This window comes from Hypanus sabinus, chromosome 15, assembly GCF_030144855.1.
Source record: "Hypanus sabinus isolate sHypSab1 chromosome 15, sHypSab1.hap1, whole genome shotgun sequence".
Classification (NCBI taxonomy): Eukaryota; Metazoa; Chordata; class Chondrichthyes; order Myliobatiformes; family Dasyatidae; genus Hypanus; species Hypanus sabinus.
Genome location: NC_082720.1, coordinates 5,646,766 through 5,674,177, shown reverse-complemented (window position 1 = coordinate 5,674,177; position 27,412 = coordinate 5,646,766). Strand labels below are relative to the sequence as shown.

The 27,412-nt window shown below is 46.0% G+C and overlaps 1 protein-coding gene across 6 annotated transcripts in view; it reads left to right on the top strand.

The window, feature by feature from the left end:
* LOC132405281 (F-box/WD repeat-containing protein 11) overlaps positions 1–27,412 on the top strand; it is a 309,413-nt gene that overhangs the window by 252,814 nt on the left and 29,187 nt on the right. For all 6 annotated transcript variants that reach the window (XR_009515793.1, XR_009515794.1, XR_009515792.1 and 3 more), the window contains one exon: positions 16,089–16,278. Coding sequence is in view for 3 of the 6 variants with exons in the window: in XM_059989965.1 (XP_059845948.1) it covers positions 16,089–16,250 (162 nt within the window). In the remaining 3 variants the exon portion in view is untranslated. The remainder of the gene's footprint in view (positions 1–16,088; positions 16,279–27,412) is intronic.

The following is a 27,412-nucleotide window of genomic DNA, read 5'->3' as shown; positions in this document are numbered from 1 at the left end:
CCACCTAAACCCATTGAGCCAAAGCCATTAAGCCTTCACTCTGCTCCCGGCTCACTCCGCTGCCCAGAAACGACGCTGCCCGCTGTATAAGGCTGTGTTCCTTTTAAATTTTCGGCACTTCACTGCCCGACGTCACATGCCTGCGCAGCCCTGCCTCTCTTAACTACGATCAGATGAAGAAAAATTCAAAATGGCTCCCACCGCACCCCAGTTCTGATTCTCAGACTTCCTTCTCCAAGTTAAACCCGAATCAGGATTTCTGTCCTTTTAAATCTTCTGCGTTTCACTGCCTGACGTCACATGCCTGCACAGTCCGGCCTCTCTTAACTCCGATGAGGACAAGAAAAAGTCGAAATGGCTCTTGCCGCACTCCCATTCTGATTCTCAGACTTCCTTCTCCATCCCCATTGATGCCCCGGCTGATCTAGAAGCTATCTATCTCTTCAATGCACTCAATGACTTGGCCTCCACAGCTGCTTCTGGCAACAAATTCCACAGATTTACCACCCTCTGACTACAGTAATTTCTCAGCATCTCTGTTCTAAATGGATATCCTTCAATCCTGAAGTTGTGCTGTCTTGACCTAGACGCCCCTACCATGGGAAATAACTTTGCCATATCTAATCTGTTCAGGCGTTTTAGCATTCAGAATGTTTCTATGAGATCCTCCCTCATTCTCCTGAACTCCAGGGAATACAACAACCCTTTCATTCCTGGAATCATTCTCAATAATCTCCTCAAAACCTTCTCCAAAGTTAGTATATCCTTTCTAAAGTAAGGAGCCCAAAACTGCACACAATACTCCCAAGTATGGTCTCACAAGTGCCTTATAGAGCCTCAATATCACATCCCTGCTCTTATATTCTATACCCTTAGAAAAGAATGCCAACATTGGAGCTATATAGGACCCTGGTCAGACTTCACTTGGAGTACTGTGTTCGGTTCTGGTCGTCTCACTACAGGAAGGATGTGGAAGCCATAGAAAGGGTGCAGAGGAGATTTATAAGGATATTGACTGGATTGGGGAGCATGCCTTATGAGAATAGGTTGAGTGAACTCGGCCTTTTCTCCTTAGAGCGACGGAGGATGAGAGGTAACCTGATAGAGGTGTATAAGCTGATAAGAGGCATTGATTGTGTGGATAGTCAGAGGCTTTTTCCCAGGGCTGAAATGGTTGCCACAAGAGGACACAGGTTTAAGGTGCTGGGGGGTAGGTACAGAGGAGATGTCAGGCATAAGTTTTTTACTCAGAGAGTGGTGTGTGTGGAATGGGCTGCCGGCAATGGTGGTGGAGGTGGATACGATAGGATCTTTTAAGAGACTTTTGGATAGGTACGTATAACCTAGTAAAATAGAGGGCTACAGGTAAGCCTAAGTAATGTCTAAGGTAGGGACATGTTCGGCACAACTTTGTGGGCCGAAGAGTCTGTATTGTGCTGTAGGTTTTCTATGTTTCTGTTGCATTCGCCTTCTTCACCACTGACTCAACCTGGAGGTTAACATTTAGTGTATCCTGCACAAGGACTCCCAAGTCCCTTTGCATCTCTGCATTTACCTTTGCATCTCTGCATTTTGAATTCTCTCCCCATCTAAATAAGTCTGCTCATTTATTTCTTTCACCAAAGTGCATGACCATACACTTTCCAACATTGTATTTCATTTGCTGCTTCTTTGCCCATTCCCCTAAACTATCTAAGTCTCTCTGCAGGCTCTCTGTTTCCTCAACACTACCTGCTCCTCCACCTATCTTTGTATCATTGGCGAATTTAGCCACAGATCTATCAGTCCCATAGTCCAAATCATTGACGTACATTGTAAAAAGCAGCGGTCCCAACACCGACCCCTGTGGAACTCCACTGCTAACCGGCAGCTGATCAGCCAGTGCTCCACCCATGCTAGTAACATCCCTGTAATTTCAATCAATTCTGGCCAACTCCTCTCTCGTACCTCTGTAATTTACTGTAATACTGATACATCTGACTTTAGATTCTCCGTACAAATTTTAGTGTGAATGTGATCATATTATGATCACTTGCCCCAAGGGTTTATTTTACCTTAAGCTCTCTAATCAATTCTGGTTCATAGTGCAACATCCAATCCAGAATAGCTGATCTCCTAGTGGGGTCAATCACGAGCTGCTCTGAAAAGCCATCTCAAGAGCATTCTAGAAAATCCCACTCTCGGAATCCAGCACCAACCTGATTTTCCTAATCTATCTGCATATTGAAGTCCCTTATGAATGTTGTAACGTGTATTTTCTAAATCCTGTTGTAACTTGTGGACCACATACTTACTAATGTTTCAGGTTCTGTATATATCTCCCCTCAGGGTCTTTTTACCCTTGCAGTTTCTTAGTTCCATTCACTCAGTCCTATGTCACCTCTTTCTAATGACTTAATTTCAGTTTTTACCAATAGAGCCACACCACCCCATCTGCCTTCCTGCCTATCCTTTTGATACAATGTGTATCCTTAGACATTAAGCTTCCAGCTATAATTTTTCAGTGATACCTACAACATCATACTTACTAATTTGTAACTGTGCTACAAGCTTATTGACCTTATTCTGTATACTGTGCACATTTAAGTACAACACTTTTAGTCCTGTATTCACCTTTTTTTGATTTTGTCCACCTTTTACATTGCAATTCATTCTGTTGACTGCAATTTTGCCCTATCCCCTCCTTCCTAGGAGTCTCACTACATATTGCTTCTGTTTGTAAGCCAATTGCCTCATCTTCAGCACTATCACTCCGGTTCCCATCCCTCACCAAATTAGATTAAACCCACCCAATCAAGTCTAGCCAACCTGTCACTAGGATATTTGACCCTCTCAGGTTTAGGTGGAACCCATCCCATTTGAAAAGGTTATGCCTTTCCCAGAAGAGATCCCAATATTCCATAAATCTGAACCCCTGCTCGCTGCACCAATTCCTTAGCCACAATCACCTGCCAAATCACCCTATTCTTACCCTGTGCATGTGGCACAGGCAGCAATCCAGAGATTACTACCCTGGAGGTCCTGCTTGTCAGCTTTCTACCTAGCTTCCTAAAATCTCTCTTCAGCACTTCCTTGCCTTGTCTGTCTATGTTATTGGTACCAATAGATACCAAGACTTCTGGCTGCTCACCTTCACCCTTGAAAATGCCATGGACAGGACCTGAAACGTCCACGATCCTGGCACCAGGCAGGCAACATACCCTGCAGGTGTCTCCATTGTGCCCACAGAACCTAGTCTCTTTTTGTGACTAAGGAATCCCTTATTCAACACTGCACCTTCACCTCTCTGCTCTTCTGAGCCACAGTACCAGTGCCAGAAATCAGGTAGGTTGTTACCCCTCAATAGTATCTGAAGTTACATACGTATTGAGAGGAACAGCCCCAGATGTACTCTGAACTGGCTGTGCATTTCCCTGCTTTCTCCTGACAGTCACCCAGGGCTAACTATGGTCCTTAGCTTCTATCTGTCACCTCCTCATGCTCCCATGTGGTGAATTAGCTGCAGCTCGGTTCACCTGGTGCAGATGTGTTTATCTGGGAGACTGGGCGTCACCGAGACTTCCTAAATCCCACAAAGCACTTGCCCAGAGCCATTCACACTATACTAATGCACTAATAGATGAGGAATGAGCAAGTAACAACAGAAAGAGAGTAATTTATGAGACAATCTACCTCAGCTAAACCTGATCTTGTGTAAGATTGATGAGCTTGTGGCGACCCATTTCCTGGCGCATCCGAACCGACTCACAATTAGATAGCCTACGGGGGTTTGCGAGCACGGAGCCTCTGCGCCATGGGGGCCGGTTGAGGGAGGCTTAAAAAGTGAGGCTGAAGTTTTCGAATAAAGTTTTTTCCTTCGACTGCAGTTACCGACTCCGTGTCGTAATTTTAGCGCTGTGTGTAGCACACCGCTACAATTGGTGACCCCGATGGTCCAAACGATTTTTGGACCAGAAATGACCGACGCCGCCTCTGTTCATGCGGTTTCGTTGAAACTGCCGGGTTTCTGGACACAGCGCCCGGACCTATGGTTCCAGCAAGCCAAAGCCCAATTCCACGTTCGCCAGATCACCTCAGAAGACACCTGCTACTACTACGTGGTGAGCTCCCTCGACCAGGACACAGCGGCCCAGGTCGCGGAGTTCGTACAGTCGCCCCCGGCAGACGGCAAGTACACGGAATTCAAAGCCCTGCTCCTCAGGACTTTCGGACTCTCACGGCGCGAGCGGGCTGCCCGTTTACTGCACCTGGATGGCTTGGGCGACAGACCTCCATCGGCTTTAATGAATGAGATGTTGTCTCTGGCCGACGGACACACATGCCTCATGTTTGAGCAGGCATTCCTGGAGCAGCTGCCCGAGGACATACGCCTGCTGCTATCCGACGCGGATTTCAGTGACCCCCGGAAGGTGGCAGCCCGGGCGGACTTGCTGTGGAACGCCAAAAAGGTCCATCGTACAGATCTCCCAGCCACGCTCCCCGCAGCAAACCAGTCCAGGCCCGGCCGCAGAAGCCCGCCGTTGTCGCCCGCCCTGCAAGTTCCCGGGAAACGCCAGGGCCAGCCGCCGCTGATGGCTACGGCCGCTGGCCATCGGGATAGCCTCCTGTATGTGTGGGATAGAAGGTCGGGACGCCGGTTTTTGGTCGATACTGGGGCTGGGATCAGCGTTTTACCTCCAACGAGTTACGACACCCGCAGCAGGGCACCGGGTCCCCCCCTGAGGGCCGTGAATGGCAGCACAGTAAGGACCTATGGCACCCGTCAGGTGCAGCTACAGTTCGGCTCCAGCCAGTTCACGTGGGACTTCAAACTGGCCGCCGTAGCCCAACCGCTTCTGGGTGCGGATTTTTTGCGGGCTCACAGCCTACTGGTCGACCTGCCCAGGAAGAGACTGGTACACGCCGAGACCTTTCAGACGTTCTCCCTGGGTGCAGCCCAGTTGCCAGCCCCTCACCTCGGCTCCATCACGCTGTCCGACAACGACTTCACCAGGGTCCTGGCGGAGTTCCCATCGGTTCTGGCACCGCAGTTCACAGCGGCCATGCCCAGGCACGGCGTACAGCACCACATCCCGACCCAGGGACCACCCCTCCACGCCCGCGCTCGGCGGCTTCCCCCGGACAAGCTCCGACTGGCGAAGGAGGAGTTCCAGAGGATGGAGGAATTGGGGATCATCCGGCGGTCCGACAGCCCATGGGCCTCCCCCCTGCACATGGTGCCCAAAGCGACGGGGGGCTGGAGACCGTGCGGCGACTACCACAGGCTGAACGAGGCTACCACACCGGACCGCTACCCTGTGCCGCACATTCAGGACTTTGCAGCAAACCTGCACGGCGCACGGATCTTCTCCAAGGTAGACCTCGTCCGAGGGTACCATCAAATCCCGATGCATCCTGACGACGTCCCCAAAATGGCTCTCATCACCCCTTTCGGCCTTTTCGAGTTCCTCCGCATGCCGTTCGGCCTGAAGAACGCCGCACAGACGTTCCAGCGGTTAATGGACGCGGTGGGACGGGACCTGGACTTCGCGTTCATCTATTTGGATGACATCCTCATAGGCAGCGGCAGTCGTCAGGAGCATCTGTCCCAGCTCCGTCAACTCTGCGCCCGACTGAGTGAGTACGGTCTTACAATCAACCCCGCCAAATGCCAGTTCGGACTCGATACCATTGACTTCCTGGGCCACAGGATTACTAAAGACGGGGCAACCCCTCTGCCCGCTAAGGTAGATGCGGTCCGCCTCTTTCCCCGACCCACCACGAACAAAGGCCTTCAGGAATTCGTAGGTATGGTCAATTTCTACCGCCGCTTCCTCCCTTCAGCTGCCCGGATCATGCGCCCCCTGTTCGCCCTGATGTCGAGTCCGAGCAAGGACATTACCTGGGACGAGGAGTCCGCCGCCGCTTTCGTTCAAACGAAGGAAGCTTTGGCGGACGCCGCAATGCTAGTACATCCCAGAATGGACGCCCCTACCGCCCTCACAGTGGACGCATCAAACACGGCAGTCGGTGGGGTGCTGGAGCAACTCATCGCAGGTCGCTGGCAACCCCTGGCGTTTTTCAGCAAACACCTGCGACCACCCGAGCTTAAGTACAGTGCTTTCGACCGGGAACTATTGGCGCTCTACCTGGCAATCCGGCATTTCAGGTACTTCCTAGAAGGTCAGCCCTTCACCGCGTTCACGGACCACAAACCGCTTACCTTTGCGTTTACGAAAGCGTCCGACCCCTGGTCGTCCCGCCAGCAACGCCACCTGTCCTACATCTCTGAATACACGACGGATGTCCGGCACGTCTCGGGTAAGGACAATGTCGTGGCGGATGCGCTCTCTCGCCCTACCGTTCATGCCCTTTCCCAAGGGGTAGACTTTGAGGCACTGGCAGAGGCGCAGCAGGCGGATGAGGAGATTCCGAGTTACAGAACCGCAGTCTCCGGTTTGCAGCTCCAGGACCTCCCCGTAGGCCCAGGTGAGAGGACCCTACTCTGTGACGTCGCCACCGGCCAGCCCCGTCCAGTCGTCCCGACAGCATGGTGGCGCCGCGTTTTCGACTCCATTCATAACTTGGCGCATCCCTCCATCCGGACAACTGTCCGGATGGTTTCCAGCAGGTTCGTTTGGCACGGACTCCGCAAACAGGTCAGTGAATGGGCCAAAACGTGCATGCACTGCCAGACGGCCAAGGTGCAGCGGCACACCAAAGCCCCACCGCAGCAGTTCCATCCCGCCCACCGGTGTTTCGACCACATTCATGTGGAAAACGTGGGCCCCCTGCCAGTGTCGCGCGGAGCGCGGCACCTCCTGACTATCGTGGACCGGTTCACAAGATGGCCAGAGGCAGTCCCGCTCACCGACACCACCTCCGAATCTTGCGCCCGAGCCCTGATCGCCACCTGGATATCTCGCTTTGGTGTACCAGCCCACATTACCTCCGACAGAGGCGCCCAGTTCACCTCCAGCCTGTGGTCAGCTATGGCCAGCCTTCTGGGAACTCAGCTGCACCACACAACTGCCTACCACCCACAGTCGAACGGGCTAGTGGAGCGTTTCCACCGTCACCTGAAGTCGGCCCTCATGGCCCGCCTGCGAGGAGCCAACTGGGCGGACGAGCTTCCCTGGGTCCTACTCAGCATCCGCACAGCGCCCAAGGACGACCTGCACGCCTCGTCGGCCGAGTTGGTATACGGCGCGCCCCTGGTCGTCCCCGGGGAGTTCCTATCAGCCCCAAGGGGGCAAGAGGAAGAACCCGCAGCAGTCCTGGGCAGACTACACGAGAAGCTCGGTAACCTGGCCCCCATACCCACTTCACAGCACGGGCGGCACCCGACCTGCGTACCCAAAGACCTACAGAACTGTAAGTTTGTGTTTGTACGAAGGGGCGGGCATCGGCCGCCGCTGCAGCGGCCATACGAGGGGCCGTTTATGGTGCTCCGGAACAACGGGTCCACGTTCGTGCTGGACGTTGGGGGGAAAGAGGAGGTTTTCACGGTGGACCGCCTCAAACCGGCCCATGTGGACCTTGCGCAACTGGCCGAGTTTCCGGCGCCTCGGCGCAGAGGCCGACCTCCCAAGCAGGTTCTGGCCCAGACTGTGGACATTGGGGGGTGTATCGCCGGTTCTGGGGGGGGGTTATGTGGCGACTCATTTCCTGGCGCATCCGAACCGACTCACAATTAGATAGCCTATGGGGGTTTGCGAGCACAGAGCTTTGGAGCCTCTGCGCCATGGGGGGCCGGTTGAGGGAGGCTTAAAAAGTGAGGCTGAAGTTTTCGAATAAAGTTTTTTCCTTCGACTGCAGTTACCGACTCCGTGTCGTAATTTTAGCGCTGCGTGTAGCACACCGCTACAAGCTAAAGACTGGCACAGTCAAAAAAGAATGGTTACGCCATTTACATTTGAATTATTCTTATCTGATAAATCGCTCTTGCTGATTGGTTGCTCCTCAAATCAGAAAAACTGCAGCGAAACGCTGCCTTCAAAATCTTGATCGCCGCCCTGATTTAAAAAGTAGCTTTTTCACGCATCCCTGGTGTGGATTGTGCAACTCATAGAAAACTGGCTTGAAGCTCTGCTTTTTAAATTTTGGAAGTGTACCTGACTGAAAGGTAGCTCTTTTTACTCACCACAGCTTGCTGATTGGTCGCTCCTCAAATCAGAAAAAACAGCCACAAAGTTCTGCCTTTTAAATCTTGTTTGCTACCCTGTTTAAAAAGTAGCTTTTCTCAGCGTGGTTTGTCCGTTCGTTATCTTCACTTTTTATTCTGACAGGCAGATGCAAGCTTTGTGCTCTCAATATTTTCACCTTTGAAGGCCTTCCTCTTACCAGTAAACCTTTGTTTGTCCCAGTCCACTCTTCCGTCGACATTTCTGATATCTTCAAAATTGACATTACTCCAGTTTAGAATCTGAACCCATGGACCAAATCTAGCTTTTTGCAATTTACTTTGAAACTAATGGCATTGTGGTCACTAGATGCATTGCACAAACTTCTCTCTCATTCCCTAATAGCATTCACCTGCTATCGTACCCTCTCTTGTTGGAATTTCAAGCTACTACGATGAAGGAAACTTTGCTGAACATATTTGACAAACTCTGTCCCATCTAGTCCCTTTTACAGTATGGGATTCCTAGTCAATATGTGGAAAATTAAAATCACCTACTATGACAACTTTGTTGCAAAAGTCTGTGATCTCTTTAGAAATTTGTTCCTCTAAATCGGGTCACCAACCTTTGTTGCACCATGAACTGGCTGACGGGGTGGGGGGGGGGGGGTGCGGTGGAGGTGTTAATCACGACCGGAATATAGGCGGTAAACACCTATATTTTATCAAATAAGTCACTGATAAGTAGCTAATGCACTCAATTTTGTTTCTAAAAGGGTTTATCTAACGAATTTAATATTAAACACACAGTGAATATTTCCCTCACATGAATATAATGATAAGTCAATTATAACTCACTTATAAGTCAATAGCATCATAACATTTTAAGTAACATTTGGATATTAAACACACAGCGCATAATTTCCTGGTATGAACATATAAAATGATTGTAACACACCAGTGAGAGGACAAGGTAAGGGCCAGAGGTCACAGACCGGAGAGAGCAGCCGACAGAAGTTTGGCTCGAGGAATGACTTTCAGTAGATCGCAGCGAGGTAGCTGCTCTGCTACTTAGGAAACCCTGAACTCGAATTAGGTCGTCTGCGAATATTTTAGCATCGAGTTCCCCACGAGCATTCGGTGTGCTAAACAGGTTTAGAGGCGGCACCCATCTGTCCACGCTCCAAGCCGGAATCAATGGCACTTCTTGCTGGTCGCACAAGGCGGCTGGTTATCCGAGGCCAACCAGTGATCCCTGGCACGAGGGTATCACTGCGTTAAGCTACTGATGACCTCATGTGGGTAATGACTTCGAGTGTGCAATGACCTCGCATGCATTCAAGTTTAACAGTGGGTGTGACAGGGAATGAGGAAAGGTGCAGCTGACTCATCATTTCATATCGCCAAATCATATGGTTTCCTCACGGCCTGGTAGCACATGCTTTGCGGGCTGGTGATTGGGGACCACTATTCTAACTCACTAGGACTGTTGCGCAGTCTGCAATTTAGCCTCATTAATGCGGTCATACCTTTCTTATTTATCAGTTTCATCCATAATGCCTGTCTAGTTGAATTCTCCAGTCTGTCCTTTCAGAGCGCTGCCATGACATTTTCCCTGACTAGTAACGCCACCCCTACTCTAACCCCTCCTGCTCTGTTATAACAGAACCCAGGAATATTGAGCTGCCAGTTCTGTATCTCCTGCAACCAAGTCTCACTAATGGCTACAATATCATAACGCAGCTTCTTAGAAGCTACAGCTGGAAGCACTTCTCACAGTTATAGTTGTCAATGACACAGGAGGTCCCTTTGCCTTTCCATATGCCACCAGAAGGAGCATTCAGCTATTCTACCTGACATCTCTACTGTCCTAGCTGAATTCTCTACCTACAGCTTTTCTTTATTTTTTGCGTCCTCTAACTGAAGCCTTGAAGAGCTAAAACCTCAGAATCCCCACTCTGACTATGCCTGCTGCGCTTGCCCCTGCCTCCCTTTAATTAGTTCTTGCTAATCAATCCCAATTGCTAACAACACACACAAAATGCTGGTGGAACACAGCAGGCCAGGCAGCATCTATAAGGAGAAGCACTGTCGACGTTTCAGGCCGAGACCCTTCGTGAGTCCTGACCTGCTGCCTGCTTCATGCTGCCTGGCCTGCTGTGTTCCACCAGCATTTTGTGTGTGTTGTTTGAATTTCCAGCATCTGCAGATTTCCTCGTGAATCCCAATAGCTGATTGGTTACCGTTCAGAGCTCCAAAAAACTGCTGTGAGCTGCTGCCTTTTTCTACTCCGTTTGCAAGCCTGAGTGAAATTCCCTCCTCTCAAGCTTCTGATCTTCTGAGTGGTCAAAGCTCCAAGAAAAAAAAACTGCTGCAAGATGCTGCCTTTTTCTACTCAGTCAGTGAACTGAGTGAAATTCATTTGGCTTGTCATATGACGAGCATTTGATGGCTCTGGGCCTGGATTCACTAGAATTCAGAAGAATGAGAGGTGGCCTCATTGAAATCTGTCAAATTGAAAAGCCTTGATACAATGAGTGTGGAGAATATAATGTTTCCCATAGTGGGAGAGTCGAAGACTAGAGAAGACAGCCTCAGAATTGACAGGCAACTTTTAAAACCCAGATGAGAAAGAATTTCTTCAGCCAGAGAGTGGTGAATGTGTGGAATTCATTGCCGCAGGCGGCTGTGGAGGCATAGTCTTTATGTATATTTAAGGCAGAGTTTGATTGATTCTTGATTGGTCAGGGTATGAAGGAATATGGGGAGAAGGCAGGAGATTGGGGCTGAGAGGAAAATTGGATCAGCCATGATGAAATGGTGGAGCAAACTCGATAAGACAAATGGCCTTATTCTGCTCCTTCATTTTATGGTCTTATAAATTCCCTCCTCTTAAGCTTTTGATCTCCAGATTGGTTGCTGAACAAAGCTCCAAGATATTTGCTGAAATCCACTATTTGATATAGGGCGGACCCTTCCTGGTCTACTTAACTGAGGAATGAAAAATAGCACCTGGATTTGCATTTTGTCAATGAAATCTGGTCTAAGCAGGTAGCATATTAAGGCCATTTCTCTGCTGCAGCACATCTGTCTCAGCCTTCGAATGTCCCCTTGCTCTGTCATGTTTGACCATTTTCTAGTTTTGACGACTGTCTGCTTATTTAAATTAACAGTGAATTTGTTATTTTGAGCAAAGCATATGACATATTACTTTGCCAACATGTTTCACATAATAGAACCTTTAGGCAAAACACAGGTAGTTTCCTTTCTTTCAGTTTTGGCTAAACTCAAGTTCTAAAATCTAATGCCAAAGTTGCCAGCACACCATGTTTTTCTCCACTGCTTTCACTCACCAAGCACTGTTATGATATGCTTGTAAATTAGAAGCACAGAATTTTAGACCAGAACTTTATGAAGCAAATTTGCTTTTAAAATTTACACTTGATGTCACTTGCTGGCAGTTTAATGCAATATTATAGCCATGCTGACAGATTAGACTTTGCTCTAGGGTTTGGAGTCATCCTAGTACTTTATAGTTGCTGGCTCGAAAACAATGACTTTAATGGCAGAGCCTGACCGGTTTATTACTCATCAAAAAAGCACTTCACATGCTATTGGAACTTGCTATTAGTGCCAAAAGCAAGTTACTGTGAATACATCTTGATAATCTGCACCCAGAGGAAGTCACCAGCATGAACATTTCACCAGTCATCCCTTCTGTGCAACTTTGTCTAAGGTGGTCATTATCTATTATCCTCCCAACTTAAATATCTTTACTTATCAGAAACATAGAAAAACCTACAGCACAATACAGACCCTTCAGCCCACAATGCTGTGCCAAACACGTCTCTACCTTAGAACTACCTAGGCTTACCCGTAGCCCTCTATTTTTCTAAGCTCCATGTATCCATCCAGAAGTCTCTTAAGAGACCCTACCATTTCCATTTCCACTTCCACCACCACTGCCGGCAACCCATTCCACACACTCTCCATTCTCTGCGTAAAAACAACTTACCCCAGAGTCAACCTGTGTAGCAGCTTTGAGTGTCCTGTGGATTCGGACCCCAAGATCCCTCTGATCCTCCACACTGCCAAGAGTCTTGCCATTAATACTATATTCTGCAATCATATTTGACCTACCAAAATGAACCACCTCACATTTATGTGGGTTGAATTCCATCTGCCACTTCTCAGCCCAGTTTTGCAACCTATCAGTGTCCCGCTGCAACCTCTAACAGCCCTCCACACTATCCACAACACCCCCAACATTTATGTCATCAGCAAATTTACTAACCCATCCCTCCACTTCCTCATCCTGGTCATTTATAAAAATCACAAAGAGTAGGAGAGGCGCATCACTGGTCTCAATGCAGAATATGACCCGTCTACAATCACTCTTTGCCTTCTGTGAGCAAGCCAATTCTGGATCCACAAAGCAATGTCCCCTTGGATTGCATGCCTCCTTACTTTCTCAATAAGCCTTGCATGGGGTACCTTATCAAGTGCCTTGCTAAGATCCATATACTATGCACCTACGGCTCTACCTTCATCAATGCATTTAGTCACATCCTCAAAAAATTCAATCAGGCTTGGCCTGGCTGTCCTGACCTGCCTGTGACAAAACCATGCTGACTATTCCTAATTATATTATACCTATCCAAACGTTCATAAATCCTGCCTCTCAGGATCTTCTCCATCAACTTACCAACCACTGAAGTAAGACTCAGTGGTCTATAATTTCCTGTGCTATCTCTATTCTTGAATAAGGGAACAACATCTGCAACCCTCCAATCCTCTGGAACCTCTCCTGTCCCCATTGATGATTGCCAGAGGCTTAGCAATCTCCTTCCTCACCTCCCACAGTAGCTTGGGGCATATCTCCTCTGCTGCTGGAGACTTATCCAACTTGATGTTTTCCAAAAGCTCCAGCAATCGTCTTCCTTAATATCTACATGCTCAAGCTTTTCAGTCCACTGCAAGTCATCCCTACAATTGCCAAGATCCTTTTCTGTAGTGAATACTGAAGCAAAGTATTCATTAAGTACCTCTGCCATCTCCTCTGGTTCAAAACACACTTTTCAACTGTCACACTTGATTTGTCCTATCCTCTCACGTTTTACCCTGTTGCTCTTCACATACTTGTAGAATGCCTTGGGGTTTTCCTTAATCCTGTCTGCCAAGGCCTTCTCATGGTCCCTTCTGGCTCTCCTAATTTCATTCTTAAGCTCCTTCCTGCTAGCCTTATATTCTTCTATATATCTATCGTTACCTAGTTTTTTGAGCCTTTCATAAGCTCTTCTTTTCTTGACTAGATTTACAACAGCTTTGTACACCACGGTTCCTGTACCCTACCATAACTTCCCTGTCTCATTGAAACGTACCTACGCAGAACCCCACGCAAATATCACGCAAACATTTGGTACGTTTCCCTGAGAACACCTGTTTCCAATTTATGCTTTCAAGTTCCTGCCTGATAGCCTCATATTTCCCCTTACTCCAATTAAATGTTTCCCTAACTTGTCTTTTTCTATCCGTCTCCAGTGCTATGGTAAAGGAGCTAGAATTGTGAGCACTGTCTCCAAAATGCTCTCCCACTGAGAGACCTGACACCTGACCTGGCTCATTTCCCAATATCAGATCAAGTACAGCCTCTCCTCTTGTAGGCTTATCTACATATTGTGCCAAGAAGCCTTCCTGAACACACCTAACAAACTCCACTCCATCTAAACCCCTCACTCTAAGGATATGCCAATCAAGATTTGGGAAATTAAAATCTCCCACCACAACAACCCTGTTATTGCTCCTTTCCAGAATCTGTCTCCCTATCTGCTGCTTGATGTCCCTGCTACTATTAGGTGGTGTATAAAAAACACCCAATAGAGTTATTGACCCCTTTCTATTCCTAACTTCTACCCATAGAGACTCTGTAGACAAACCATCCATGGCTTCCTCCTTTTTTGCAGCCATGACACTATCTCTGATCAACAGTGCCACGCCCCCACCTCTTTTAACATAGAACAATACAACACAGTACAGGCCCTTTGGCCCACAATGTTGTGCCGACTCTTAAACCCTGCCTCCCATATAACCCTCCACTTTAAATTCCTCCATATACCTGTCTTCTTCCCTGTCCTTTCTGAAACATCTAAAGCCTGGCACTTGAAGTAGCCATTCCTGCCCCTGCACCATCAAAATCTCTGTAATGGCCTCAACATCATAGCTGCAAGTGCTGATCCACACTCTAAGCTCATTCACTTTATTGATAATACTCCTCGCATTAAAATAGACACATCTCAAACCATTGATTTGAGTGCGTCTCTTCTCTATCACCTGCCTATCCTCCCTTTTGCACTGTCTTTAAGCTTTCTCTTGTTATGAGCCAACCTCCCTTTCCTCTGTCACTTCATTTCGGTTCCCACCCCCCCCCCTGCAATTCTAGTTTAAACTCTCCCTAGTAGCCTTTGCAAGCCTCCCTGCCGTGGTATTGGTTCCCCTCAGTTTCAAGTGCAACCTGTCCTTTTTGTACAGGTCACACCTGCCCCAGAAGAGGTCCTAATGATCCAGAAACCTGAATCCCTGCCCCCACTCCAATCCTTCAGCCATGCATTTATCCTCCACCTCATTCTATTCCTATACTCACTGTCGCAAGGCACAGGCAGTAATCCTGAGATTACTTAAATGACTACCTTTGAGGTTCTGCTTCTCAACTTCCTTCCTAACTTCCTGTAGTCTGCTTTCAGGTCTTCCTCCCTTTTCCTATCAATGTCATTGGTACCAATCCCACTTCAAGATATCATGGACGCGATCTGAAACATCCAGGACTCTGGCACCTGGGAGGCAAACTACCATCCGAGTTTCCTTCCTGCGTCCACAGAATTGCCTGTCTGACCTCCTAACTTTCGAGTCCTCTATCCCTGCTGCCATCCTCTACCTTTCCCTACCCTCCTGAGCAACAGGGCCAGACTCTGTGCCAGAGGCACGACCACAGTTGCTTCCCCCAGGTAGGCCGATTCCCCCAACAGTACTCAAACAGGAGTACTTATTCTTAAGGGGGTCAGCCACTGGGGTACTCTCTAGCTTCTTGCCTTTCCCTCTCCTGACTGTTACCCACTTACCTGTCTCCCCAGGCCCCATAGTAACTACCTGCCTAAAGCTTCTCTCTAACACCTCCTCACTCTCCCTGACCAGACAAAGGTCATCAAGCTGCATCTCCAGTTCCCTAACGCAGATGTGGCCGTCAGGAGTCTGGGAGTTTCCCGGATATCCCTCATCTGACACCTGATGACCTCCCACATCAGAGTGGAGAAATGTACAGGAACCCGTAAAGCAGCATCAAACGTGCATTAGGTCATCAAAAGTTTGATAGCAGATTGAACCTGCTAACTGGAGAGCATTGCTCTTGCTGGTTTTGGTTTGCATTATTTCAATTCCTATTCTTGGTGCCCAATGAAGGGGAAAAGTAAAACATTTTGTGCTAGCTCTTGTAAGCAGTTCTTAAGCTCCATGAAAGTATGCTTGAGAGCTTTTGAAAGAGTAATAGAAGGAAATATTTCCACTGGCAGCTAACCAGATGACATAAGTCTGGAGAAGTTTGGAAAAGAATCTGTGGGAATGTAATGAGTTGTGGTCTGATTAGTAGTGCCTTTAAGGAAGTAATTTCAATTATGGAAATTTTCAGAAGAGTTCAATGCATATTTGAAGAGAAAATAATGCATAGGTTTTGAAAAGTGGAGGGGTGTAGGAATAATTGACGCAAGTCTAGAAAACCCAAGTTTTTATCTCGTACAATGACAGTTGCACATGGGAATGTGTCTCACTGATATTGTGTAACATAGGTGACATCACAAGGTTTCAATTAGTTATCAAGTTGAGGCTAGGTATTTCTTTAGAATTAGTGCTTTGCGGACAACCTCCCTTGGTTTCTAATACACTGTAGTTTGATTCTGTGTAGCGATATGTCATTGAACCATGGTTGTTTTGATTCTAGGAACATTCTGGTCGGGTATTTCGACTTCAATTTGATGAATTTCAGATTATCAGTAGTTCCCATGATGACACCATTCTGATCTGGGATTTCTTGAACGTGCCATCGAATAACCAGAATGAAACTCGTTCTCCATCAAGGACGTACACCTATATCTCAAGATAATGGAATATGTGGTCACTACCTGGCTCAGGTACCAATGGTTTTCACTTTTTAAACTGCACATTCTCAGTTATTGCTCAACTCGTACAATCTTTACCCCTTCTCCAATAGAAGGAAATTTACCATTGTTGTTAAAATGTGTGGCAATTTAACTGAATGAACTTGCAAGTAAACTACTTTTTCTAGTGGAGCAAGTTAAACTGTTGGCTCAGATTGTTTCATACATTATGACTTTTTTTGATCTGTAACCCTTGATAAATTATATACAGTCCTCAAAAAAAATTTGCCCTATTAAGGATTGTATCTTTACATGAACTGCATTGCACTTCCACAGAATAGGCTTGGTTCTAATTATATATTTTTCAAAGAAAGTGTAATTTCAAGTTTGAAAATTCAGTTTAGTTCTATTTCCCACCTCTTCTTTTATATTTAACTGTCGAAGCAAGTGATATTCAGACCAAAATATTCTTGACAACTTTAGTCAAAAACAGATTCTTCATTCCATGCTGTTGAATTCATTTTTTGCTGTAACTTGATTAAAATTATTTCTATTTAATAAATTTGTTAATTCAACCCTTAACTCTCCAACTGGAAATTGGACTATAACTGAAAAAATAAATAAAAAGCCTTGAGTTTCATATTTCTCAAGCAGATAGTTTGTCAGTTAGTGAAACCCAACATATGAATGGACAAGAAATAATGAATTTCATTTTGCTGTGATGCTCTAAAACAATTCTTTTGGCTTGAACAGTATTTTGATAAGATGGAAAGTCATTAAAGTAATTCTATTTGAAATGATGAAACTGGCTGGAAGAATCTTTACCAGAGGTGTGCTATATATCATTGAAGAAATTGGGGTTTTTTTAATGTTAGAGGGGCTAAATTGTATATGGTGGATGCCAACACTCATGATTTGAGCCGATTATCCACTGTATTTACTTTAAATTTTGAATCACTCTCCTCTCATTTTGTTGTGATGTAGTAATAACTCTCAATAAAGAAAATTTAGCTTTGTAAAATGTCTCAGGGTCCTGTTCAGGAATATTGCCAAACAAGCTCACATAAAGAGCTTAATAAATAGTTACTTAACCAAAGATGTAGTCTTGAAGACCGCATCCTCGAGGACCAGTCCTTCATTATTTTAGAAATGTTCCTACTGTTTGTCATCCTTTGCATGTAGAAGTGTTTTCTAACTTTAGGCTATAGCCCTTAGTCATGGATGCTCCAGTAGACTTAAATAGCTTCTTGCTATATAGTCCTCCCCTTAATGACTTGAATAGGTTGGCTATATCTCCTTAACTTCTCAAATTATAGGGAATATACCACTAATTTGTTTCTTTTAGCATAAGATTTAACAGTGTAAATCAATATATATTTTTAGATGCTCCTGTGTTCCTGATGTTGTCTAAGTGAAGGGTTTTATATCTAGAACATGAGTTTAATACTTTATCTTTTTGTTACTTTAGTTGACTAGTTAATTAAGGCTGCAATACAATTTGTGTTTTAGATTTATTTTGGCCTTTGACACTTTAATAATGTAAGTATATAGCTCCCTAAATTCCGTTTGAACATTGAATATTTCAAGAGCTTTTAAAATTTACAAAATGCTCTGATCTATCAATTTTTCATTCATTGCCTAAATTTTGTCATTTCATTTAACTTATTTATATATCTTTGAGATACTTCTATCTATACTTACCATGTTCAGTTTATTGTTATTCAACTGTACATGTGTATACTGTCAGACAAAACAGCATTCTCTGGGTCAAGGTGCACAACACAGTACATAACTCGTATACATAACACTCAGAGTAATATGAACATTAATAAATTAACAAATAATAAGGTGCATTTATGACATAAGTTGAAAAATAAACAGGTTTTACTGTTTTAGCTATGGTGCTTCTGGGTGGTGGCAGGGAGATCAGTAGTCTTACGGACTGAGGGACGAAGCTGTTTCCCATCCTAACAGTTCTTGTACTAGTGCTACGGAACCTTCTATCTAATGGTAGCGGGTCAAAGAGCTCAGATAAGTGAAATAGAGACCCCAATGATCCTCTCAGCAGTCCTCGCAATCCTTTGTAGAGTCTTGTGGTTAGATGTCTTTCATTTCCTGTCGCAGTCGATGATACAGGTGGTCAGGATATTCTTGAAGGTGATATTGTTTTTAAAAAAAAAAATTGGATAGAATGGGTGGGGGGGGGGGAAGAGCCTCACTTGCCTCATCTCCCTTGGAAGTCATGATGCTACAGTGCTTTCTTGATCAAAGAGATGTTGTTGAGGAACCAGATGAGATTGTTTTTTCATACATGCCTAGAAACTTAGTACTCCTAATTCCCTTCACAGAGGAGCAGTGAGGGGTGGGCATCTTTCCCCTTTTGAAATTCCACAGTCACCTCTTTGGTCTTGTTCACATTGAGACTGAAGTTGTTGCGCTCGTATCATTCTACCAGTTGCTCTACCTCTTCTCTATACACTGTCTCATGGTCATTGTTGATGAGGCCAAGCACTGTTGTGTCATCAGAAAACTTGATGTTTCTGTTTGAACTGGATTTAGCAATGCAGTCATACGTCAGCAGCCCTGGGGAACACTGATGCTCAGCAAGATGAAGCTAAAGATGTTTCTGCCAACCCTGACTAACTGGTCTTTCTGTCAAGATGTCCAGGATCCAATTACAGAGAGAGGTGTTGAGACCCAGCAAGAACGGCTTATCCACCAGCTTTTGAGGGATGATTGTATAAAGTGCCAAGTTGAAGTCAATAAACAGCATTTGAGCATAGGAAGCATTTTCCAGCTAGGGCAGGACGGAGTGGAGTGCAGAGGCTATAGCATGATCAGTGGACCGAGTTGAATGATAAGTGAACTGGAAAGGGTCCAATGTAGGAGAAAGGTGGGATTTAATGCAACCCAGAATCAGCTTCTCACAGGATTTCATTATTGTTGAAGTCAGTGCCACTGAATAGTAGTCATTACGGCAGATTACCGTCGCCGTCTTGGGCACTGGGATGATGATGGCTGCCTTGAAGCCTGAGGGACCATTGGACTGTTCTAGAGCAATACTGAAGATGACTTTTAGAACATCTGTAAACTGGACTACACAGTCCCTCAACACCTGATCAGGTGTGTTATCAGGCCGTGCAGCTTTACTTGGGTTGGCACTGGCAGTGGTCTTCCTCATATCAGCTGTGGCCAAACAGAGTACCTGCTCCTCAGGGGAGAGGGGAGCTTCCTCACCAGCGCATTGTTCCATGCATCAAACCGTGCGTAAAAGACATTCAGCCTAAACACCTGGAATATTGTGTACAGTTTTGGTCTCCAAGTTTAAGGAAGGACATTCTGGCAATTGAGGAAGTGCAGCGTAGATTCACTAGGTTGATTCCTGGGATGGCAGGGCTGTCTTACGCAGAGAGATTGGAGAGATTGGGCTTGTACACGCTGGAATTGAGGAGATTGAGAGGGGATCTGATTGAAATGTTTAAGATAATCAAAGGATTTGATAGGATTGAGGCAGGAAATATGTTCCAGATGTTGGGAGAGTCCAGTACCAGAGGGCATGGATTGAGAATAAGAGGTCAGTTATTTAAAACAGAGTTGAGGAAGAGCTTCTTCTCCCAGAGAGTTGTGGAGGTGTAGAATGCAATGCCTCGGAAGACGGTGGAGGCCAATTCTCTGGATGCTTTCAAGAAGGAGCTAGATAGATATCTGATGGATAGGGGAATCAAGGGATATGGGGACAAGGCAGGGACTGGGTATTGATAGTGAATGATCAGCCATGATCTCAGAATGGTGGTGCAGACTCGAGGGGCCGAATGGTCTACTTCTGCACCTATTGTCTATTGTCTATTATCTATTGTCTATCAGGAAGAGAAACATTACTGTCGACACGCAGGGTGGACTTGTAGTTGTTATGGTCTGAATGCCCTGCCTCATGCACCTCATGTCTCTGGTATCACATAAATGGCTGTATGTTCGCTGTGAGTAATCCTGTTATGCCTTCCTGATGTGCTTTCTCATGTCAGCTCTTGCTATCCCAATCTGAAGGCAGCATCACAAACTATCAGCCATGGTTTCAGATTTGTCCTCACATCGGTGTGTTTAATAACAGTGACGTTCTCAATGCACTTCTCCATGTAGCCAGTCACCGTCCTCACATATTCATCAATTTTAATCAGATGGTTGTAGGTAGTTGCATCCCTGAATGTGTTCCAGTCTGTTTTCGAAACGTAACCTATCTTGTCTTTATCTACAAATTTGCACTGATAGATTTACTCTTCAAACAGGAGCATATCATATAGCTCTTAGAATCTTTACTGATAGATACAAATTTTGAGCTGGTGGTTACACCCAGAATGCAGAATTCAGGGAGTAGATAGAGAGATAAAGGGAGAAGGAAGTCAGTGCAGGGTCCCCCTGTGGCCATTCCCCTCGGCAACAGATATACTCCTTTGGATACTGCTGAGAGGGATGACCTATCTGAGCAAGGCAGCAGCAGCAGCCAGACCAATAGAACTGTGGTCAGGCCTGAGCCTCAGAAGGGTAGGGTGAGGTCAGGCCGAGCAATAGTCACAGGGGGCTCGATAGTTAGGGAGACAGATAGGAGATTCTACGGCAGCAAAAGAGACACCGGGATAGTGTGTTGCCTCCTGGGTGCTCAGGTCCAGGATGTCTCTGAGCGGTTGCGGAATATTCTCGAAGGGGGAGGTTGAACAGCCAGAGGTTGTGGTACATATAGGCAGAAGAAGGGTAGAGGTCCTGCACAGTAAGTTTAGGGAGTTAGGAAGGAGGCTGAAGAGAACAGCCTCCAAGGTGGTAATCTCCAGATCACTCCCAGTGCTACAAGCTAGTGAAGGTCAGAACAAGAAGATAGCACAGATGAATGAGTGGCTGAGGAGATGATGCAGGGTTTCAAGTTCTTGGATCATTGGAACCCTTTCTGGGAAAGGGATATCTGTTCAAGTGGGATGGGCTGCACCTGAACTGGAGGGGAACCAATATCCTGGGAGGGAGGTTTGCTAATGCTATCGCGGAGGGTTTAAACTAGATTTTCAGGGGGGTGAGAACCAAAGTAATGAGGCAGAGGGTGGGGTGGTTGGTGCAGAAATAGTGACAGCTTGTCAGGAATTTGAGGAAGGATAGGTAGATGATAGATTTTAATGCAAGGTTTATCATAAGCAAGGCAGATGAACTAGGCAAATCAGTACCTGAAACTATGATGATGTGGCTATTACAGAGACTTGGATAACTCAAGCAGGAATGGCTGCTGAGTGTACCGGGCTTTAGATGTTTCGTAAAGGACAAGGAAGGAGGAAAAAGAGGTGGGGGAGTGGCACAGCTAATCAGTCATAGTATCACGGCTGCAGAAAAGGAGAAAATATCTACTGAGTCATTGTGGGTGGAAGTCAGAAACAGGAAGGGGGCAGTAACTCTACTGGGTATATTTTTTATAGACCCCCCCCCCCCCCCAATAGTAACAGAGACATTGAGCAGATTCTGGAATGGCGCAATTGTAATAGGGTTGTTTGATGGGTGATTTTAACTTCCCTAATATTGACTGACATCTCTTTAGAGCAAGGGGTGGAGTGTTATCAGGAAAGGTTTCCTGATGCAATATGTAGATAAGCCAACCAGAGGAGAGGTTGTACTTGATCTGATATTGGGAAATGAACCTGGTCAGGTGTCAGATCTCACTATGGGAGAACATTTTGGAGGTAGTGATCACAACTCTATCTCCTTTACCATAGCGCTGGAGAGAGATAGGAGCAGACAATTTGGGAAAACATTTAATTGGGGTAGCCGGATATATGATGCTATTTGCCAGGAGCTTGGGAGCATAAATTGGGAGCAGATGTTCTCAGGGAAATGCAAGGCAGAAATGTGACAAATGTTCAGGGAACATTTGCATGGAGTTCTGCACAGGTATGTTTCATTGAGGCAAGGAAAGGATGGTAGGGTAAAAGAACCATGATGTACAATGGATGTAGAAAATTTAGTTAAGAAGAAAAAAGCTTACAAAAGGTTCAAGAAACGGTATTGTTAGAGCTCTAGAAAATTACAAGGTTGCTGGGAAAGAGTTTAAGAATGAAATTAGTAGAGCTAGAAAGGGCCATGAGAAGGCCTTGGCGAGCAGGATTAAGGAAAACCCCAAGGCATTCTACAAGGATGTGAAGAACAAGAGGATGATCCGTGTGAAAATAGAACCAATCAGGAGTGAGAGTGGAAACATGTGCATGGAGCTGGAGGAGGCAGCAGAGGTATTTAATGAATACTGCTTTCACCAGTGAAAAGGACCTTGGCAATTGTGGAGATGACTTATAGTGGACTGAAGTGCCTGAGTGTATATAGACATTAAGATGCTTTTGAAGGGCATTAAGTTAGATGTTGCCTGGACCAGACAAAGTATGCCCCAGGCTACTGTGGGAAGCAAGGGAGGAGATTGCTGAGCCTCTGGCGATGATCTTTGCATCATCAATAGGGACGGGAGAAGTACCAGAGGATTGGAGGGTTGCAAATTCTGTATGGAACACAGTGACCAGTGGTATTCCGCAGGGAGCTGTTCTGCGACCCGTCCTCTGTGATTTTTATAAATGACCTGGATGAAGAAGTAGAAGGGTGGGTTAGTAAGTTTGCTAATGACACAAAAGTTGGGTGTGTTGTGGATAGTCTGGAGGGTTGTCAGAGGTTATAGCATGCCATCAGTAGGACACAGAACTGGGCTGAGAAGTGGCAGAAGGAGATTAACCCAGATAAGTGTAAAGTAGTTCATTTTGGTTGGTCAAATTTGAGCGTGCCTTATGAGAATAGGTTGAGTGAATTTAGCCTTTACTCCTTGGGGCAACAGAGGGTGAGAAGTGACTTGAAAGAGGTGTATAAAATGATGAGAGGCATTGATTGTGTGGATAACCTGAGGCTTTTTCCCAGAGCTGAAATGGCTAACATGAGGGAGCATAGTTTTAAGGTGCTTGGAAGTAGGTTCAAGGGGGATGTCAGAGGTAAGTTTTTCGGCACAAAGGGTGTTAGGTGCATGGAATATACTGCCAGCGAGGGTGGTGGAGGTTCATACAATATGGACTTTTAAGAGACTCTTAGATACGTGGAGCTTAGAAAAATGGAAGGCTATGCGGTAGGGATAGTTTCTAGAGTAGATTACGAGGTTGGCACAGCATTGTGGGCCAAAGGGCCTCTAATGAGCTGCAGATTTCTGTGTTGCCTGAAGGAGGGTATAGCTAATCTCTTAACCTTGGCTTCGGCCATTACCCGGCCATGTCCTCCACTGTCTGGCTAAGTTTATTATCCTCCACAGATGCTGCCTGACCTGTTGAGTCCCTCAAGGTTTTCAGCATCTGCAGAATCTATTGTGTTTATGAACCTGATAAGGGCCTGTATTGTGCTGTAGGTTTTCTATGTTTCTATGTTTTTGATACTTGTCCACTTTCCCACCCAATTCTCATTATCTTCCAATTATCTGTGTGACCAAAATTAGGCATAGCCTTGAGAACACTCAATGGCAGGGATTGGAGGTAAATAATTACAAAGATTTACAACCGTTCAAGTAAAGAAATTCCTAATCAAAGCCCTGCTGACTCCTTTTTCTGAGACACTGCCATCCCTGATTCAGCGCTTTCACTGTGTGCTGTGTCTGCGAGACTGGGTCTGACGGAGCTTTCATTGCGTGGTACGTCTGCAAGGCTGAGTCTGGTGCCATGGAAGTCTATAGCAGGGGTACTCCCTTCTGCTGCCTGCGTGGGATGAAGAGTCTATCGGGACCCTGAGGACTTGTGGAAACTGCGTGGTGGTTTCTTTCAAACTTATAGTCTTATAACATCTTTGGACTATTTTTACTGTGCCCATGCTCTTTTTTTTATCAATTATGGTATTGTCTGCACTGTTGTAACTATATGTTAACTATAACTATATGTAACTATGCGGTTTTGTGTAGGTCTTGTAGCTTTAGTTTTTGGTTTGTTGGGTGGTAGAGTTGGTCTCTTGACTTGGTGTGTCTGGGTAGTCTTGTTTTGTCTGGTGGGTTTGGAGCTCCTTTCTGGGGAACGCGCTAAGATGGTAGCGCGATAATAATACGCAGCAGCCTCTTTGGATTCTGGATTTGGGGATTACCAAATGAGATGTGGATTTTCTGGTGTAGTATGTTTTGTTGTGAGCTTTTGTGGTATCATTCTGGAGAACGTTGTCTCATTTTTTATCTGCATTGCATTTGTGGTTTCTAAATGACAATAAACTGAAACTGAACTGAGCTCGTTTTGTAGCCTCTCAGCAATAATAAGACACTTCAATCTTCTAAAACCTGCATTTTGGCCATTCTCCCCTAATTATTCCTAGCTTTCAATCCCTTCTTGTCTTGATATCAATCTCTGCTGCATTGGGAAACTTTATCTTCCCTTGGGTATGGAAACTGAAACTGCGCAAATAACTTCAGTTGTGTCACAAACACTCAGCACTCAGCAAGAATTATATATTTCTGCATTCTGATCCCAATTGCATGATTGGATACTTTGTTGTACCTGCATATTTACTTTCTACATCTCATGAGAAACTCTCAACAGCAAAATATTATTAGTTTCTCATAGTTTTAGTATTGATAGAACCTCTCATTTCCTTTAATGCACTCCTTGCTCACAGGTTAAGCTATTCATTTATCTTTCCAGTAGTACTCAAGAGTTTGAGAGGTTGGTTATGGCTAGGATCAGATCCTGCCTAAGGAAGGACCTGGACCTACTGCAGTTTTCCTATCATCACTGTAAGTCTACAGTGGATATGATCTCATTGGTTCTTCACACGGTCCTGAACTATATTAATATTTACATCACACTGCTGTTCATTGACTACAGCTCAGTGTTTAACAAAATCATTCCTGTGGTTCTGATCAAAAGCTCTAAAACCTGGTCCTCTGTACCTCTCTGCAAGTGGATCTTATGGAACCTCGACTTCCTTGCTGGAAGACCACAGTCTATGTGGATTGGAAATAACATCCCCACTTCACTGATATTTAACACTGGCACACCCTAAGGATGTGTGCTTAGCCTACTGCACTTCTCTGTCTGCATCCATGACTGTGTGGCTGGGGACAGCTCAGACACCATCTATAAATTTGCTGATGATTCAACTATTGTTGGCAGAATTTCAGATGGTGATGAGAAGGTGTACAGGAGTGAGATAGATTAGATGGTTGATTGGCATCGGTAAGACCAAAGAATTGATTGTGCACTTCAGAAAGTTTAAGATGAGGGCAGACACATCTGTCCTCATTGATTGATCGTTAATGGAAAGAGTGAGCAGTTTCAAGTTTCTTGGAGTCAACATCTGAGGATCTATCCTGGGCCCAGCATATCGATGCAGTTACACAGAAGGCACAACGGCGGCTATATTTAATTAGGAGTTTGAGGACATTTGGTATGTCACCAAAGACAATCGCAATTGTCTACAGATGCACAATGATGAGCATTCTAACTAGCTGCATCACTGTCTGATGTGGGGTGGTTGGGGGTGGATCAAAGAAGGCTGTGGAGAGTCAGCTCAGCTCCATCATGGGCACCAACCTCAGCATCCAGGACATCCTGAAGGATCAATTCCTCACAAAGACAGCATCCATTATTAAGGGCACCCATCACCCAAGACATGCTGTTCATAGACTTCAGTTCAGCATTCAACACAATCATCCCTCAGAAACTGATTGGAAAGCTGAGCCTACTGGGCCTGAACACCTCCCTCTGCAACTGGATCCTAAACTTCCTGACTGGAAGACCTCAGTCAGTCCGGATCGGGAGCAGCATCTTCAACACCATCACACTGAGCATGTGGGCCCCCCAGGGCTGTGTGCTCAGTCCACTGCTGTTCACTCTGCTGACCCACGACTGTGCTGCAACACACAGCTCGAACCACATCATCAAGTTTGGCGATGACACAACCCTGGTGGGTCTCATCAGCAAGAACGATGAATCAGCTTACAGAGAGGAGGTGCAGCGGCTAACGGACTGGTGCAGAGCCAACAACCTGTCTCTTAATGTGAACAAAACAAAAGAGATGGTTGTTGACTTCAGGAGACCACTCCCTGCTGAACATTGACGGCTCCTCGGTAGAGATCATTAAGAGCACTAGATTTCTTGGTGTTCACCTGGCGGAGAATCTCATCTGGTCCCTCAACACCATCTCCGTAGCAAAGAAAGCCCAGCAGCGTCTCAACTTTCTGCAAAGGCTGAGGAAAGTCCATCTCCCACCACCCCCATCCTCATCACATTCTTATCTGTCTTATTCCCCCCTTGTTCAATCTCTTTCCACCTATGTTCGTGACACTTCTCATGCTTTGAAATTTTTCAATGATTTTAAGTTCCCTATCCCCCACTGTCTTATTTTCACCAAGGTCGTCCAGTCCCTATATACCTCCATCCCCCCACCGAGATGGTCTCGAAGCTCTTCGGTTTTTTTTGGATTCCAGAACTAACCAATTCCCCTCTACCACCACTCTCCTCCGTTTAACGGAATTAGTTCTTACTCTCAATTATTTCTCCTTTGGCTCCTCCCACTTCCTCCAAACCAAGGGTGTAGCCATGGGCACCCGTATGGGTCACAGTTATGCCTGTGCCTTTTTGTTGGCTTTGTGGAACAGTCCATATTCCAAGCCTATATTGGTATCTGTCCCCCACTTTTCCTTCGTTACATCGACGACTGCATTGGCGCTGCCTCTTGCACGCATGCTGAGCTCGTTGACTTCATTAACTCTGCCTCCAACTTTCACCCTGCCCTCAAATTTACCTGGTCCGTTTCCGACACTTCCCTCTCCTTTCTTGATCTTTCTGACTCCATCTCTGGAGACGGCCTATCTACTGATATCTACCATAAGCCTACAGACTCTCACAGCTATCTGGACTATTCCTCTTCCCACCCTGTCTCTTGCAAAAAGGCTATCCCCTTCTCACAATTCCTCCGTCTCCACCACATCTGCTCTCAGGATGAGGCTTTTCATTCCAGGACGAAGGAGATGTCTTCCTTTTTTAAACAAAGGAGCTTCCCTTCTTCCACCATCAACTCTGCTCTCAAACGCATCTCTCACATTTTCTGCACATCTGCCCTCACCCCATCCACCCGTCACCCCACTTGGGATAGGGTTCCCCTTGTCCTTACCTACTACCCCACCAGCCTCCAGGTCCAACAT